This window comes from Mizuhopecten yessoensis, unplaced genomic scaffold (genome assembly GCF_002113885.1).
Source record: "Mizuhopecten yessoensis strain PY_sf001 unplaced genomic scaffold, ASM211388v2 scaffold2671, whole genome shotgun sequence".
Taxonomy (NCBI): Eukaryota; Metazoa; Mollusca; class Bivalvia; order Pectinida; family Pectinidae; genus Mizuhopecten; species Mizuhopecten yessoensis.
The window spans coordinates 1,476,861-1,494,380 of NW_018404662.1; the positions used below are offsets into that span (position 1 = coordinate 1,476,861).

The 17,520-nt window shown below is 35.3% G+C and overlaps 1 protein-coding gene across 1 annotated transcript in view; it reads left to right on the top strand.

The window, feature by feature from the left end:
• LOC110446305 (b(0,+)-type amino acid transporter 1-like) overlaps positions 1-17,520 on the top strand; it is a 34,664-nt gene that overhangs the window by 5,827 nt on the left and 11,317 nt on the right. Inside the window, exon 2 of the mRNA XM_021491384.1 lies at positions 17,239-17,373. Coding sequence (XP_021347059.1) covers positions 17,239-17,373 — 135 coding nt within the window. The remainder of the gene's footprint in view (positions 1-17,238; positions 17,374-17,520) is intronic.

Here is a 17,520-nt window from a genome sequence, read left to right on the forward strand (position 1 = left end):
TAAAATGTAAACTGGGGGAACAAATTATAAAAAAAATGAATCTTAAACTCGTTCCAATTTCCTGATTTTGATGAACGTTGCTGAAGATTAGACCCTCTTTAAAAGTTCGATATTTGCACATTAGTCGCCTCTTACGATACATAGAGTGGGTCTTTTCTTTTCTCAACCCCCCACCTGCAAGGGTTAACTTACTCGAATTAGATAATTATTATAAATAAAAAGCACTTTTCACTTCTTCGCCTGATGTGGGTGCTCTCTTATTCTCATCTTTTCTGACACCAGATAGTATGCCTATAGAACGAAATATACTTTGAATATGTTAGCGCAAGGGATTGGAGAGTTCCAGCTCGTAAATAAGATTGAAATCAGACATTAAAGCAATGCTATATTTATACTCACACAATGTACATGAATTTGGATAATCTTTTAAAAATGTAGCGTTATAACGAATCAACGGTAAGTTTATGCTGTCGGGTTGTCCGTGTATTTATTATTACACTGTTTAACATGTATTACATTGTCATATTTGTATGTCGGTCTGTACAGATATAAAACAGTATATTGACATGTCAATTATTTTGATAAATGTAAACTAGTATATAAGAAATATATCAATATATAACCATTCTGACTTAAGACACTCAAACTCTTCGGGTAGAAGTATGTACAGGTAGGCTATATCGGTATGTAAGTTAAGTTAAGTTTTATTTAAGGTATGTATGACCCTTCCTGCTCATGGTCCGTGACCGTCGCTATGGTGACAAAATCGTAACCCGAGCGTTTGTCGGGGCTGTATATACAAATGTACCTACCCGTCAATTAGTTTATTCAGTAAAATGACCGTGTTTTATGGTTGTGTGGCTTCACTAGGGTAATTTAAACTTGTTACAGGGAACTACTAACTATACATTTTTACTTCATCGTGTCACACATGAAATCCCGGGAACCCACACAAGTCGTCTCATATAATCAGATATGGTAAAAATACCTTTGTCCAAAACGTGCTGGACTTGTACCTGAACAATTGCATAAATTGGATACAAGTTCAGAATACTTCCGGGTTATTACAAACGGTAAAATGTTTGTGGTAAGAGCCTCTTTCATGTTAAATGTTCAACAGAATAGTCCGTATGAAACCAGTAATGCTATATTCATTAGGGTTTTCCGTGATAGGTCTAAGATAACTGGCGACTTCCCCAATGCATCTCTCAATTAGGTTCTCATTTTATACTATTTCAGATACAAAAATATAACAATTATTTAAAACAGGCGAATCATACATTTTAACAAGAAAGCACCTTGGTAAAAAATAACGCCGATGGAATTCTTCTTAGACCCAATGTAAGCGATCCCCAAAATTGCCTCATAGGGCAATGTGGCATTTTCACCGGTAGTCGAACTAGCACACAAGGGTTTAAACGCTGTCAAACGCTTATAAAAAGACCTGACCGCTGAACAGGACTAATACATTTTGGTATCAAGATTCACGAGGTTCATGTGCGAGTTCTTGAAATGCCTTAAGTAGTCTAATATTTTAGTTTCAACATATATACAAATTGATACAACACAAAGACAACATGTAATAAGTGGGGACAGCACACTAACCGGGCATCAGCTAAGATCTCCTTTTGTTTGCTTGTATATACCCGGGTCCGTATTTTCTGATTTATCATTTCAAACAAACGTTTGAATCTCATCCGCAATCAATATAAGCATGTATACATAGATTCATTCTTATATCAAGGGCATTTCAAAGTAAAATTATTCAAGTCACATTTCTTATGATCCTCATAACTGCACGTTTCGTTTCACAGGCTATATCACTTCTAAAGTATGTTTCATTAAATTTGAATAAAATTCTAGTGACTTCTAAATATGAAAACGTAAGTAAGACAAATATCAGCGGTAGCCGCAGATATATGAATTGAATAAAAACAATGAGGTAATACTCCCGAAACGCCGTGTAGCGAAAAAAGTTTATAAAAGCATTTCTTAGTTATTGAAAAAGTTGTTCATATCTAACTGTTTAAAATTCTTTGTACAAAATGTTCTCGTAATGAAACGGGGCAATAAAGGAAACACATGACAGAATTTGGTAAACAGACATATATATATATATTATATACATATACTTTATATTAAAGCATTTCGCAGATTTATTGAAAGAGTACGTGGTGTCTACTATATTTACAATATATTTAAAATATATTTAAAATATATAAAAAAAAAATATCTCCAAAAAAGGTTATAATGGTGCACGTAGGATTTGGTAAGCAGACTAATGTTACTGTTCCTGGTACGGAAGTCGTGCAAAGTTAGAAATACAAGGAAGTAATGGCGAAATAAATACCAGCGCTTTAAAAATGACATTCCGGGCGTCGATTTTATCATGACCAGGGACACGTTTGTCTTAGTCTGTATTGTCGACATTGTACACACGTACGGCAGAACTGTCTGTATCTCTGTCTACCTACTAAATGGGCTAGAGATTGTAACACAACGGGAAACATGTCGTAGTCAGCGATTACGGGGGCTACTTTTCCCTTAGCTTACAAAGCAATTGTTTGATACTATCACAACAGTCACATAACATTAGAGGACACGGTCTTATTCACTTTGACCTTCAGCATAAAGTCTTCTTTTTAAACCTCCTCATTGGTTTTAAGAAGCACCAATCGAATATGGATTTTGTTTATAGCCAATGGTTCGGAAAAGCATATTTCCTTGAATGAAGAAACACAAAAGTGCCAGGCTTAGTAAATGAAACGTTTTTCAAGATATCAATGATCCAACCATGTATTCCTATTTCCAAACTTCCTTGTAATGTATCTGAATGTATCTCATACATGGAAGTTACTTGAAAAATATTCAGACAATGGTCCTGTCTTTTGAATTAATATAATAAAATATTTGCCGATTAAGACTTCGATAATCTGTAAAAACCTCTGACATGCTACTTTATAAACAGAAAAGTTTATAGATACACTTAAAAAGATATTTTCGCGAAACTGTGCTGGGTAACTGTGGCATGGCATTTCAGTGAGATAGCACTATAAAGTCGGCATCAGATTTGCGCTATAACAAGGAGGCAATTACTCCAACATAAGCACACATACATTCATGCACACATCCTTAATACACATGGAGGCCATCCTTAAAGTAGATGTTCTTAAAGATTTATCTGTATTGTTAGGTAAACAAGTGAGACACATGTGACTGGGCTTAAGAGATAAGTATTCTCAAACGTGGGTTCACGCGTGCATGTACATTTACAAACGTTTCAAAATACGTAAACTAGCAAAATCCAATTACTCGCTTGATTGAAACCAGATAATTAGGTATTGAAGTTTTAAAGAATAACCTATGACAATTAAGTGTATTTTATCTTCACTAGGCATTCCATCATTGTAGATGTCCTTAACCATTCAGTTGCAGCAATTTTTGTTCATCCTAGAGTTGCCCCTGTATTTATACAAAACATTTTTATCAATGGTTGCACGTTTTTTTCTAAAGTATAATATCGTTGATTTCGAGCGCAAACAATTTTGGTCAACGATGCGTTCAGTGTAATTATTGTCGGGACATTGTTTTAAAATCTTATTTCATTTTTGTTTTTTTATTCAATGCAATGTACAGTACTGTAACTGCTATGCGAAAATATCGACCTTATATTGTCGACACTAATGTAACGACTTCATTACCACAAATATTGTACCTAATGTATCCCTTTACAATGCCTCACTTTTGGCCTTTAGTTGACGCTCAGCAATTTAGGAGTGGGACGACTGGTTCGCCCGTTGTCAGTATTATATGGCCGGGTGGGGTGTCCTGCTGGGTGTTTTCGGCAGTATGATTCAGTGAAGTAGCACTATAAAGTCGGCATTAGTTCCGCGCTATCACAAGGAGACAAACATGACAACATCGCAGCCTCCCAAAACACACACGCATACACTACACGCATGCATCTTGCACACAGGGGAGGCCGTCCTTAAATGGCCATAGCTGTTAGGACGTTAAACAATGCTAAAACAAGCCAGACCATTTGAGCAAACCGTATCAAACAAATATCCTTCCGCGAGGGAGCAGTGTAATGTGGGGTTTCTCCGTTAATATTTCTGTTTACCTTTTTCTACATATACATTATACCACTGATGGCCTCAGGATATTTTCATCAGTCACGTGAAACTCCGCCACGGCTTGTACCAGCGACTCTTAAATAATTGTGTTAATATATACTCAGAATGAGACATGTATATGAAATACATAACAATTACACAATAACCGTCGCCGTCAGGGTCATTCCATTGTCAACAACCTGTATATCGTCTGAAATATTCACGAGTAATACAAAGAAATAATTATTGGAAAAGAGTGTATGTACCAGCAGAGACCAACAAAGTAAATATTTTACTGTACCGTTTGACCTTTTTGTCCATCTACTCATTACTGGTGAAAAAGGTCAAAAGATGTATATATATATAATACAGCAAAAGGAATGATACTCATGGTACAGTGAATGGTTACTGTATGCACCATTGATCACTTATAAAGTTTGCATCATATCCGCACTATCACAAGGAGGCAAGCAAACGAACAAACCCTGTCTCCTGCACACACACACAATCAGGCATACACTACACATATCGAGGCACGTCGTTAAATTACCTTAGCTGTTTATAGGTATTTTTTTACGGTACGATTTCTCACCCTGACACGATTTCCCACCCGGATGAGAAATCGTGTTAGGAGTAGGCATAATACCCGTTGCCTTGAGGACGAACACAGATTTTGATGTTGGGCGATTTTGGTATATTTAGGCTTGTTTATTTAGAAACTATTGCGCAAACTTCAAACTTTTTTAAGCTTCAATTTTTTTAATTTTATCTCAACATCTTTGACTTATACAATAGTATTCACATATACAATATTGACTATTGACTTATACAATAGTATACGCAAACCGAGTTTCGATATAATCAATGTTAGCACGATTTCTCACCTGGGTGAGAAATCGTGCCGTCGTTACAATCAAACCAAACTTACTGGGATTGAGAAAAATATATACCTGTTGTTACCAACAGCATGTACCGTAAGAGGCGAGTAATGAAGGAACCCCCAGCAGAATTTGGGACTTGCTTCTGTGCCCTCTACATGCGGACACAAAAGCGACCAAACTAAATCTGCAATTGCAACAGTTGGAATCTTAATATTTCTCTCTAACTACCTTTTATATCCTTGTGCCTTGCATGGCAATACCTCATGTTTGGCGTTAATGCAGAGCGTTCGCTCAGGCATCTGATTGGTCATCATCATCCGCTTACCGGCTCAGGTAAGGAAGGTAATTGGTTCTGTCCCCAGGCCGGGGCATACCAATGTCCTTAAAAACGTAGTTGTTATTCTCCGCTTACCGTTCAGCTTAATGGTAATGTCAACAGCTGGTTTACCATTGTCAGTAAAATGTGACCGGGCGGTATGTTGTGCTGGTTGCCTTAGGCACGGTATTTCAGTGAGATAGCACTTTAAAGTCAGCATCAGATCTACTCTATCACAAGGAGGCAAGTACACCAGCATACCGTCTCCAGCACACATACACACATGCATGCATCCAAAGCATACACGGAATCGTGTCCTTAAATGACATTATAGCTGTTAATAGGACGTTGATCAAAACACAGCCAAACACAACACTATAATAATAATAATAATAATGATATACAGCATTTATATAGCGCCCAATATAATTTGTAAAATTACTCTAAGGCGCTTTACAACATATGGATAAAAGTAATGGTTATAATTGTGAAAACAAACAACAAAGGCTTGCAATCACTTTCATACATTTAACAAGCAATGTGCACATAATTGAACAAATAAAAGGGTGGTATTTACATGACGTCTTTGCAAATAATACCAGTGGACACCAGGTACACACGTTGCGAGCTACAGTTGGGAGCAAACTTACCTTGGTATCTAGTGCACTTCGTTTTTTGTTTTTTATTACTTAAAATTTCAACTGAAAATATACATGTATAAAGAGGATTGTACACTATCTCTGGTGATTATAGAAAATGTATAGATAGCTGTACTATTTCGGAGGAAAAAGTTTAAAAGTGCACTTAATCAAGTTAAATGTACATCACATTTCATACCAATGTTGTAGTGTCAGGATGGGGGTATCAGTATCTGTCATGTGGTATGGGTAAATGTTTTCCTAAGGTTTCTCTACAACACGACATAAGTAGAGTAATTCGTTTCTTCGTTTTATACAAACAAGTCAGGAAAAAATAAAATTCCAGAAAGATCTTATATCATGGCATGGCACTATATAGATATAAGGTAAAGATCAAGCTAAAGATGTGTTATTAACTTAAGTTGTTAATATGGTGGTACTGTAATGAATTGCCACTTGTTAAAATGATGACAAAATTCATGGTTGCAGGGTGCAAGCACCTGTAGGTAAGGTTATATATATATATATACTTGTACAAAAATGAAATAAGTTGATTGATAAAATATCAAATCAGTTTTAATCATACAGTTGCAACTTTAATTCAGTGGCAGATTTAAAGATGGTTACAAGGACAATGTAACCACCCCCTTACACATATTTTTCTTTTCAATGTGGTTTCTGCCTGATAATATATGGGCAATGACCAACCACTGACCATTCACCTGTGGTCACATGGGATTCAGATGGGCTGTACCTAAATCTTGAACACATTTTGTGAAGGCAATGAATCCTGTCAATTAATCCGGTCTATTGTCTGTCCAGTAGATACACAGGTAATCAGTACACAGTTACAGGTAGGATACTGTTGCTGTCGCTTTGTCAGGAAATGACACTACTACCTAATCCCTCAAATGGTTTACAATTTGGTTGTTACATAAATAGTCAACACGTATTGGTATCGCACCCCAACATCAATTAATGGGTCACTGAACCATGCTAGAGCCTTTTGAACCTGTACGTTAAGTGGTCCATAATACCCGCAGGCCACAGGTGTTACAATTAAAAAACAGGCTCAATTAGGAAATTAAATTTTGAAAATTTCAAAATAAATCTGGAAGCATTATGAGAAGGCTAAATGAATAAAGCAATATGTAGGTACTTTTTTGAAAGCACAATTACATCTGTTCTTTTTTTATCCAAGGACTTGAAGCAGTTATCATTTATAGTTAATTCATCATTTTTTAAAAGAGAATTACATATAAATCACTATGGTATTTTTTTATGCATAAGTCACCTACTCTTTGGATAGGTGATCTGACAATACCATAAGGTGTGTATTTTGATTGGATGATACATTTTTTTGTTTTTTTCAGACATTTGTAAAGCTTATTCTTATATTATATTTTTATAGTAGACATATAGCAAAATATATATTCTAACTTGAAACACAGACTAAGAGAACATGTATTTCCGTACTAGAAAACTGCACACTTCCTAGAATCAATATCATTTGTTTTTTAGTGAGTTTTTCAAGAAAGTTTTGATAACTTGATTAACAAAGAGACAATTGTAAAAATTATGACATCCCCCTGAAAACACTTTACAAAGGTACATAGGGATTTTTTGGGGTCAGGTCCCTCCTACCCTCCGTTTGCACATTGATTTCTACAGCTGGAGTGTATACAGTGCTTTAACTCCAGTTCACTTCATTGTTAACTCCATTGTACAAACTAGTGAACTGGAGTTCACTTTTCTTGTCAACTCCAGTGCACTAGGCTACCAAGTTAAGTTTATCACTGTATGTTGCTATCATTAATTGAATAGTGGGTTCCTTAATATTAAACATCACTGTAATCTTACGATAAGAGTAATCTATGATTATCAATTTTAATATCAGTTTAAGAAGCGACGCTAATTTTGTTTCATAAAATTATAAAACATACCTTGTACATGTAGGACATGATATCTAACATGTTCATAACATCCCCTATATATATATATATTTTTTTTAACTAGGGTTGTCGACGATAAGCCGGTTACGCGGACGGAAGAACACACATATCAGTTACAAAATCCAATAATCGAATAGTCTGACAATGCATGACTCCTCATACATCAATGAGTAGGTGAGAATTACACAGCGCACGGCCTACGCTTTTATTGGGTTTTTTTTGCACTCGACAGCAAAGAGGTGCCGCCAGCGCAATACAAATCATGTACTTTAAAAGGGAATGAGGAAGTACAGTTGTTAATATGCAATCTTTGCAACGACATTATATTATATGACTTATCTGTTTAGATGCAGTCTAGTGGTAAGACGTCGGGCTCGTGACAGAAGGGTTGCGGGTTCGAGTCACGTCACGGCACTAACTTTTAACAATATATTTTACTCCCCTTGTTCCAATCTACTCAGCTGTAAATGAGTACGTGGTTGGACAGTGCTAGAATTGTTGAATGCTAGCTGTGAGCGTCGAAATGGCGGCACCAGCTGTGTGCTCCCCAAGGAGATGAGATATATGTTGGCTGGTTTAAAAGGCCCTGTAACCACGGATAATAACTTGTGAACCGCTTTGAGACGACCTACAAGCTAGGTTGTAATAAGGCGGTAAATAAGAACCTCGAATTATTATTATTGTTATCATTAATATTTATAGCACGTCATACATTAACAAAACCTTTGATAAATGTAACCCCGCATAAACTAATGCATGCATACACAACACACATGGCGGCATGTCTTTAAACGACCTTAGCTGTTAATAGGAGGTTAAATCCTGTACAACCAACAAAGTTAAAGTAATAATCCGCCATAATAATGTTTTGACTTGATGTCGGAGATTTTGATGCGATACTACTGTTCAGGTTTTGTGGATGTTGAGGTCAGAAGTGTTTTGGTTAGGTTGTGGACGAGACTATTTCACAGATAGTATTTACTTATGTCTGTTTTATATAACAGTCATCAACTTCGCATTTTCTTATGCATAGTTCACATTTCGTACAACTTAAAAAAAAACTTTCAAAAAGAAAAATTGTTTTCTCAATACAATATTATATTATACTATTCATAAATGAAGCAAATTTTGTGAGAATTGTGAACTGTGTTTACCTTTGGCACCCTATCATAATATTGAAAAATACTTGCAAGGTCCCTGTGTTTTGACAAATGCTATGAAATCGTTACCCACATTAAACGTGTTACTGCATCCCTTTATGTCTGATAGAATATTAAAACGTGTTACTCCATCCCCTTATGTCTGATAGAACATTAAAACGTGTTTCTCCATCCCCTTATGTCTGATAGAACATTAAAACGTGTTACTCCATCCCCATTTGTCTGATTGAACATTTAAACGTGTTACTCCATCCCCTTATGTCTGATAGAATATTAAAACGTGTTACTCCATCCCCTTATGTCTCACAGAACATTAAATAAAACATGTTACTCCATCTCCTTATGTCTAATAGAACATTAAATAAAAAGTGTTACTCAATCCCCTTATGTCTGATAGAACATTAAAACGTGTTCCTCCATCCCCATTTGTCTGATTGAACATTTAAACGTGTTACTCCATCCCCTTATGTCTGATTGAACATTAAAACGTGTTACTCCATCCCCTTATGTCTGACAGAACATTAAATAAAACATGTTACTCCATCTCCTTATGTCTAATAGAACATTAAATAAAAAGTGTTACTCAATCCCCTTATGTCTGAAAGAACATCAAATAAAACATGTTACTCCATCCCCTTATGTCTAATAGAACATTAAATAAAAAGTGTTACTCAATCCCCTTATGTCTGAAAGAACATTAAATAAAACATGTTACTCCATCCCCTTATGTCTGATTGAACATTAAAACGTGTTACTCCATCCCCTTATGTCTGATAGAACATTAAATAAAACGTGTTACTCCATCCCCTTCTGTCTGATAGAACTTGAAATAAAACGTGTTACTCCATCCTCTTATGTCTGACAGAACATTAAAACGTGTTACTGCATCCCCTTATGTCTGATAGAACATTAAATAAAACGTGTTACTCCATCCCCTTATGTCTGATAGAACTTGAAATAAAACGTGTTACTCCATCCTCTTATGTCTGACAGAACATTAAAACGTGTTACTCCATCCCCTTATGTCTAATGGAACATTAAATAAAACGTGTTGCTCCATCCCCTTATGTCTTACAGAACATTAAATAAAACATGTTACTCCTTCCCCTTATGTCTGACAGAACATAAAATAAAACGCGTTACTCCATCCCCTTATGTCTAATAGAACATTAAATAAAACGTGTTACTCAATCCCCTTATGTCTAATAGAACATTAAATAAAACGTGTTACTCAATCCCCTTATGTCTAATAGAACATTGAATAAAACCTGTTACTCAATCCCCTTATGTCTGATAGAACATTAAAACGTGTTACTTCATCCCCTTATGTCTGATATAGCATGAAATGAAACGTGTTACTCCATCTCCTTATGTCTGACAGAACATTAAAACGTGTTACTCTATCCCCTTATGTCTGATAGAACATTAAAACGTGTTACTTCATCCCCTTATGTCTGATATAGCATGAAATGAAACGTGTTACTCCATCTCCTTATGTCTGACAGAACATTAAAACGTGTTACTCTATCCCCTTATGTCTGACAGAACATTTAAACGTGTTATTCCATCCCCATTTGTCTGATTGAACAGTAAAACGTGTTACTCCATCCCCTTATGTCTTACAGAACATTAAATAAAACATGTTACTCCTTCCCCTTATGTCTGACAGAACATAAAATAAAACGCGTTACTCCATCCCCTTATGTCTAATAGAACATTAAATAAAACATGTTACTCCTTCCCCTTATGTCTGATAGAACATTAAATAAAACGTGTTCCTCCATCCCCTTATGTCTGATAGAACTTGAAATAAAACGTGTTACTCCATCCTCTTATGTCTGACAGAACATTAAAACGTGTTACTCCATCCCCTTATGTCTGATAGAACATTAAATAAAACGTGTTCCTCCATCCCCTTATGTCTGATAGAACTTGAAATAAAACGTGTTACTCCATCCTCTTATGTCTGACAGAACATTAAAACGTGTTACTCTATCGCCTTATGTCTGACAGAATATTTAAACGTGTTACTCCATCCCCTTATGTCTGATAGAACTTTAAATAAAACGTGTTACTCCATCCTCTTATGTCTGACAGAACATTAAAACGTGTTACTCTATCCCCTTATGTCTGACAGAACATTAAAAAGTGTTACTCCATTCCTATTTGTCTGATAGAATATTAAAACGTGTTATTCCATCCCCTTATGTCTGATAGAACATTAAAACGTGTTACTCCATCCCTTATGTCTGACAGAACATTAAAACTTGTTATTCCATCCCCTTATGTCTGACAGAACATTAAAACGTGTTATTCCATCCCCATTTGTCTGATTGAACAGTAAAACGTGTTACTCCATCCCCTTATGTCTTACAGAACATTAAATAAAACATGTTACTCCTTCCCCTTATGTCTGACAGAACATAAAATAAAACGTGTTACTCCATCCCCTTATGTCTAATAGAACATTAAATAAAACGTGTTACTCAATCCCCTTATGTCTGATAGAACATTAAAACGTGTTACTCCATCCCTTATGTCTGTTATGTCTGATAGAACATTAAATAAAACGTGTTACTCAATCCCCTTATGTCTAATAGAACATTAAATAAAACATGTTACTCCTTCCCCTTATGTCTGACAGAACATAAAATAAAACGTGTTACTCCATCCCCTTATGTCTGATAGAATATTAAAACGTGTTACTCCATCCCCTTATGTCTCACAGAACATTAAATAAAACGTGTTACTCCATCCCCTTATGTCTGATAGAATATTAAAACGTGTTACTCCATCCCCTTATGTCTAATGGAACATTAAATAAAACGTGTTACTCCATCCCCTTATGTCTGATAGAATATTAAAACGTGTTACTCCATCCCCTTATGTCTAATGGAACATTAAATAAAACGTGTTGCTCCATCCCCTTATGTCTTACAGAACATTAAATAAAACATGTTACTCCTTCCCCTTATGTCTGACAGAACATAAAATAAAACGCGTTACTCCATCCCCTTATGTCTAATAGAACATTAAATAAAACGTGTTACTCCATCCCCTTATGTCTTACAGAACATTAAATAAAACATGTTACTCCTTCCCCTTATGTCTGATAGAACATTAAATAAAACGTGTTACTCAATCCCCTTATGTCTAATAGAACATTAAATAAAACGTGTTACTCAATCCCCTTATGTCTAATAGAACATTAAATAAAACGTGTTACTCAATCCCCTTATGTCTAATAGAACATTGAATAAAACCTGTTACTCAATCCCCTTATGTCTGATAGAACATTAAAACGTGTTACTCCATCCCCTTATGTCTGATATAGCATGAAATGAAACGTGTTACTCCATCCCCTTATGTCTGACAGAACATTAAAACGTGTTACTCCATCCCCTTATGTCTTACAGAACATTAAATAAAACATGTTACTCCATCCCCTTATGTCTGATAGAACATTAAATAAAACATGTTACTCCTTCCCCTTATGTCTGACAGAACATAAAATAAAACGTGTTACTCCATCCCCTTATGTCTGACAGAACATTAAATAAAACATGTTACTCCATCCCCTTATGTATGACAGAACATTAAATAAAACATGTTACTCCTTCCCCTTATGTCTGACAGAACATAAAATAAAACGTGTTACTCCATCCCCTTATGTCTGACAGAACATTAAATAAAACATGTTACTCCATCCCCTTATGTCTGACAGAACATTAAAACTTGTTATTCCATCCCCTTATGTCTGACAGAACATTAAAACGTGTTATTCCATCCCCATTTGTCTAATTGAACATTAAAACGTGTTACTCCATCCCCTTATGTCTGATAGAACATTAAATAAAACATGTTACTCCTTCCCCTTATGTCTGACAGAACATTAAATAAAACATGTTACTCCATCCCCTTATGTCTAATAGAACATTAAATAAAACATGTTACTCCATCCCCTTATGTCTGACAGAACATTAAAACGTGTTACTATATCCCCTTATGTCTGATAGAACATTAAAACGTGTTACTTCATCCCCTTATGTCTGATATAGCATGAAATGAAACGTGTTACTCCATCTCCTTATGTCTGACAGAACATTAAAACGTGTTACTCTATCCCCTTATGTCTGATAGAACATTAAAACGTGTTACTTCATCCCCTTATGTCTGATATAGCATGAAATGAAACGTGTTACTCCATCTCCTTATGTCTGACAGAACATTAAAACGTGTTACTCTATCCCCTTATGTCTGACAGAACATTAAAACGTGTTACTCTATCCCCTTATGTCTGACAGAACATTAAAAAGTGTTACTCCATTCCTATTTGTCTGATAGAATATTAAAACGTGTTACTCCATCCCCTTATGTCTAATAGAACATTAAATAAAACATGTTACTCCATCCCCTTATGTCTGACAGAACATTAAATAAAACATGTTACTCCTTCCCCTTATGTCTGACAGAACATTAAATAAAACATGTTACTCCATCCCCTTATGTCTGATAGAACATTAAATAAAACGTGTTACTCCATCCCCTTATGTCTGATATAGCATGAAATGAAACGTGTTACTCCATCTCCTTATGTCTGACAGAACATTAAAACGTGTTACTCTATCCCCTTATGTCTGACAGAACATTAAAAAGTGTTACTCCATTCCTATTTGTCTGATAGAATATTAAAACGTGTTACTCCATCCCCTTATGTCTAATAGAACATTAAATAAAACATGTTACTCCATCCCCTTATGTATGACAGAACATTAAATAAAACATGTTACTCCTTCCCCTTATGTCTGACAGAACATTAAATAAAACATGTTACTCCATCCCCTTATGTCTGACAGAACATTAAATAAAACATGTTACTCCTTCCCCTTAGGTCTGATAGAACATTCTGCAACACCTCTCACTAAATTCTAACTTCCATTCAAATACCTTGTTAACGGTAAGCTTTACAGCTAACTTATAAAACATTCAATACGCATTTATATCAATCGAGCATACAATTAACACATACACATCGCAAAGCATACAATTCACATTAACAGTGTACAACTATCATATACATCAATATTACATACAACAGTCAGGTTTACGGGCCACTGAAAGTATTTTAATGGAATACAGACAAACAAGTTAATGATTTTCTCCAATTGATTGCATCATATATTTTCAGAAATTATTTGATTATTCAATTATATAGTACTTAGGAAATATATTTTAGGCCGTTTATCAGAATGACTTATTTTCCATAACCGCTTGGACCTATACTCATCTTCATTCTCTCCCTGCTGCCTATAAAGCCATTTTCTGACAGGCTGATTATCAGTAATATACGAGCGATTGTATTTTAAATGAGAGTAATTTGTTTGGCTAATGACGTTTAAACGAAAATTGTAGCGGCTATCGGGCTGACTGGCGTGGGCGGTAGTACATGTAGCTGACTTGTATGTGTGATTCTGTATATAAATAATCAGCTTAATACGTCGTTATATTATGCAAATACCCTCCGGTGATACATTAATAGTAATGAGTCAGATAGCTATATTTAATCATGAGGTCTATATCAAATAAACACGTACTCTACAAGCCAATCTTAGATGAATGCTAATAATATTATAAATAGTTGCAATGTACGTGATTCATTTTTATGATCAGCCGAAATGATACAAGACACGTGAAACACAACTGTATCGTTTTACTGTTAAGTGAGATATACAATTATACAAAATAATATATCCAATACATCTTTCATTGAAAATGCCATTTGTCTTTCTAGATTTGAAAAAATGAAATCAGGGAAAATACAGAACTCTGGGAATTGACTTCTTTTTCTTTTCACTTTATTCGGAAGCAAATTCATATTGACTACCGTCGAATTGCCCCAACGTAGACAGGTCTTTTAAGACAGAAATACCGACGAAGCAACTTATACGTAAACTGATATGCATTTATCCCGAAAATGTTGCTAGGTAGAAAACGCTCTGAATCAATGAATCAACTTTAACATGTAGAAGGAAGGGCTGCACACGTATATTACTACTGGACGGGAGTATACGTAACGATCGCGGCATTAACGTGCTTACGTTTGAAGATTTAGTGTTTGGTTTCCATTGTCGTAACGCTCCGAGTAAATGTCATGACATGGAACTAAAGACGATGAGTCCGTGGTATCTGTATTTTATGATCGTTGGGATAAATAAGATTCAAGAAGCCATATTAACTCTTGTCATTTCGGGACAAACCATTCTTATGATATTTGAATATGAAATTGAAAAATTGAAGGATCTTCCTTCCTTCTTTGAAGAGCCTATCTTTTCATAAAATACCGAAAAATGCCGACTTGAATTGGTACACAGTTTCTACTGCAAAACTGACGTCAGTTTAACTAATTTTCCTCACAACACAAATATTTGTCATGTAGACGATTTCATTCTCTATGTATGTTTCATGCCACCAGTGTGATATTTTAAAAGCGGAAGACAAGATAGTTGTTTTTGTGTGGTTTCAGGTACTCTTTGTGTTCAAATTATTTTACATCTCAAGATTTGTATAGTAGTCATTGGTTGCTGGTATAAAATGTAGAAAATACATAAGTCTCATTAAGTAAATTGAATTATGATCAAGATCAAACTTTCTGAAGACCATTTTTAGTCACCAACCATTTATTTAGTATTGCCTTTTGTCGAAGATTATCGGTCCATGGTGTTGCAGAAAGATGCACGTGTCTGTGACGAACCAGATAAAAATTACTTTAAAGACAATCTATTCAAAACAAACTTCACTTGGCCATAATGCATAGTAATTGTAGAACATTACATGACTCAAAGCTGCTCAATGTTAAGATGTACATACAGTTATCATACTTCACGTTCAATAAATATACTTCACTTAAACATGCAGTACATTAAACAATAAACTGTACGTATCTTCAACACACGTTATTTTGGTAAAGAAACAGTATCTGCAGAATTTGGTTTGATGTATAGGGTTTGACGTCCTACCAACAGCTAAGGTCGTTTAAGGACGTTCCTCCAGGTGTATTCTAAATTCGTGCATGAATGTATGTGTGCTGAAGCCGTGTTGGTGTAATATTGCCTCTTTGTGATAGCGCGGATCTGATGCTGGCTTTATATTGCTATCTCACTGTAATGTCTCATTATACTGACATTATACTGACAACGGGTGAACATACAGTGCCTACTGTGTACACAATTAGCTTACAGTAAATGCTCCACCTGAAGTAAACCTGCTTCACTTAAAGTAAATATACAATACCTGATGCAAAGATGCTGTACCTCCCCTAAAGCTGTATTACTTAAGTAATCATACAACGGATAAAGTAAACACACAATACTTACAGTGTACCTCATTCACCTACAATAAATATATAGTATCTTCAGCAAAAACATGATACATAATACATAAAGTAAACACGAAATACACAGATATTGCAAAAACTGCATGGTGACATTAAAGTACGTTCGTTGTTATCCAATCAAAGTATACGTGAAGAAGTATAGTGATAAGACTTTCGTTTCCAATATGTACTGAGCTTGTACATGTGGCGTCCTACATGACGCCTTGACACCCTTACCGTGTTCAGATAACGTCATTATACATAAACAGACGGTCAGGCGTGATTTTGTTAATCCCTTGTAAGTGAAAACTATTTACATGAAGCGATCAACCACATCCTACCACACGCCATATAATGTACACGTTTGTCATAAATAAAACAATTAATCTGGAGCTTGTACTTGGCTGATAAATCAAGCGACACGAACACCTACAAAACAATACGGAAAATATGTTATAATATGTGTAGTATTATAAATACTTGCAGGATTCAATATTGACTAGATTTACTTTCGGTTGTGACGTTATGAAACAGGTACATGCGACTCTTGTATGCAATCTCATTTATGTCTGAGCTAAATCGACATAATGTCAGACAAAACAACATTTTAATAAACATCAATAATATATCAAACTCCTTATCAATAATATATAATATATCAAACTCCTTAACTCACTATGGCCCTGTAATTTGACATATTTAATAATTTAACATCATATGGAAATATTTACTTGTTCCGTGACATTTACACAACTACATGTAAAATATTAGCGATATTTCATCTCATTTTCTTTTTACATATAGAAGAAGACGAAGGTCCTCGACAGAGATACGCCATCAGAAATGGCAACATGGCCGTGGCCAATAATGAAAAGGTCAAAATGAAGAAAAATGTCGGACTCATCAGCGGTATATCTTTCATCGTTGGCTCTATCATTGGTAAGTCTGTTTGCCATACTTTTGACTTAAATCGTTACATTTGCAATCTGTTTTTTAGCTCACCTGCCCGAAGGGCAAGTGAGCTTATGTCATGGTGCGGCGTCCGTCGTCCATTAACTTTTCCTTTAAACAACTTCTCCTGAAGAT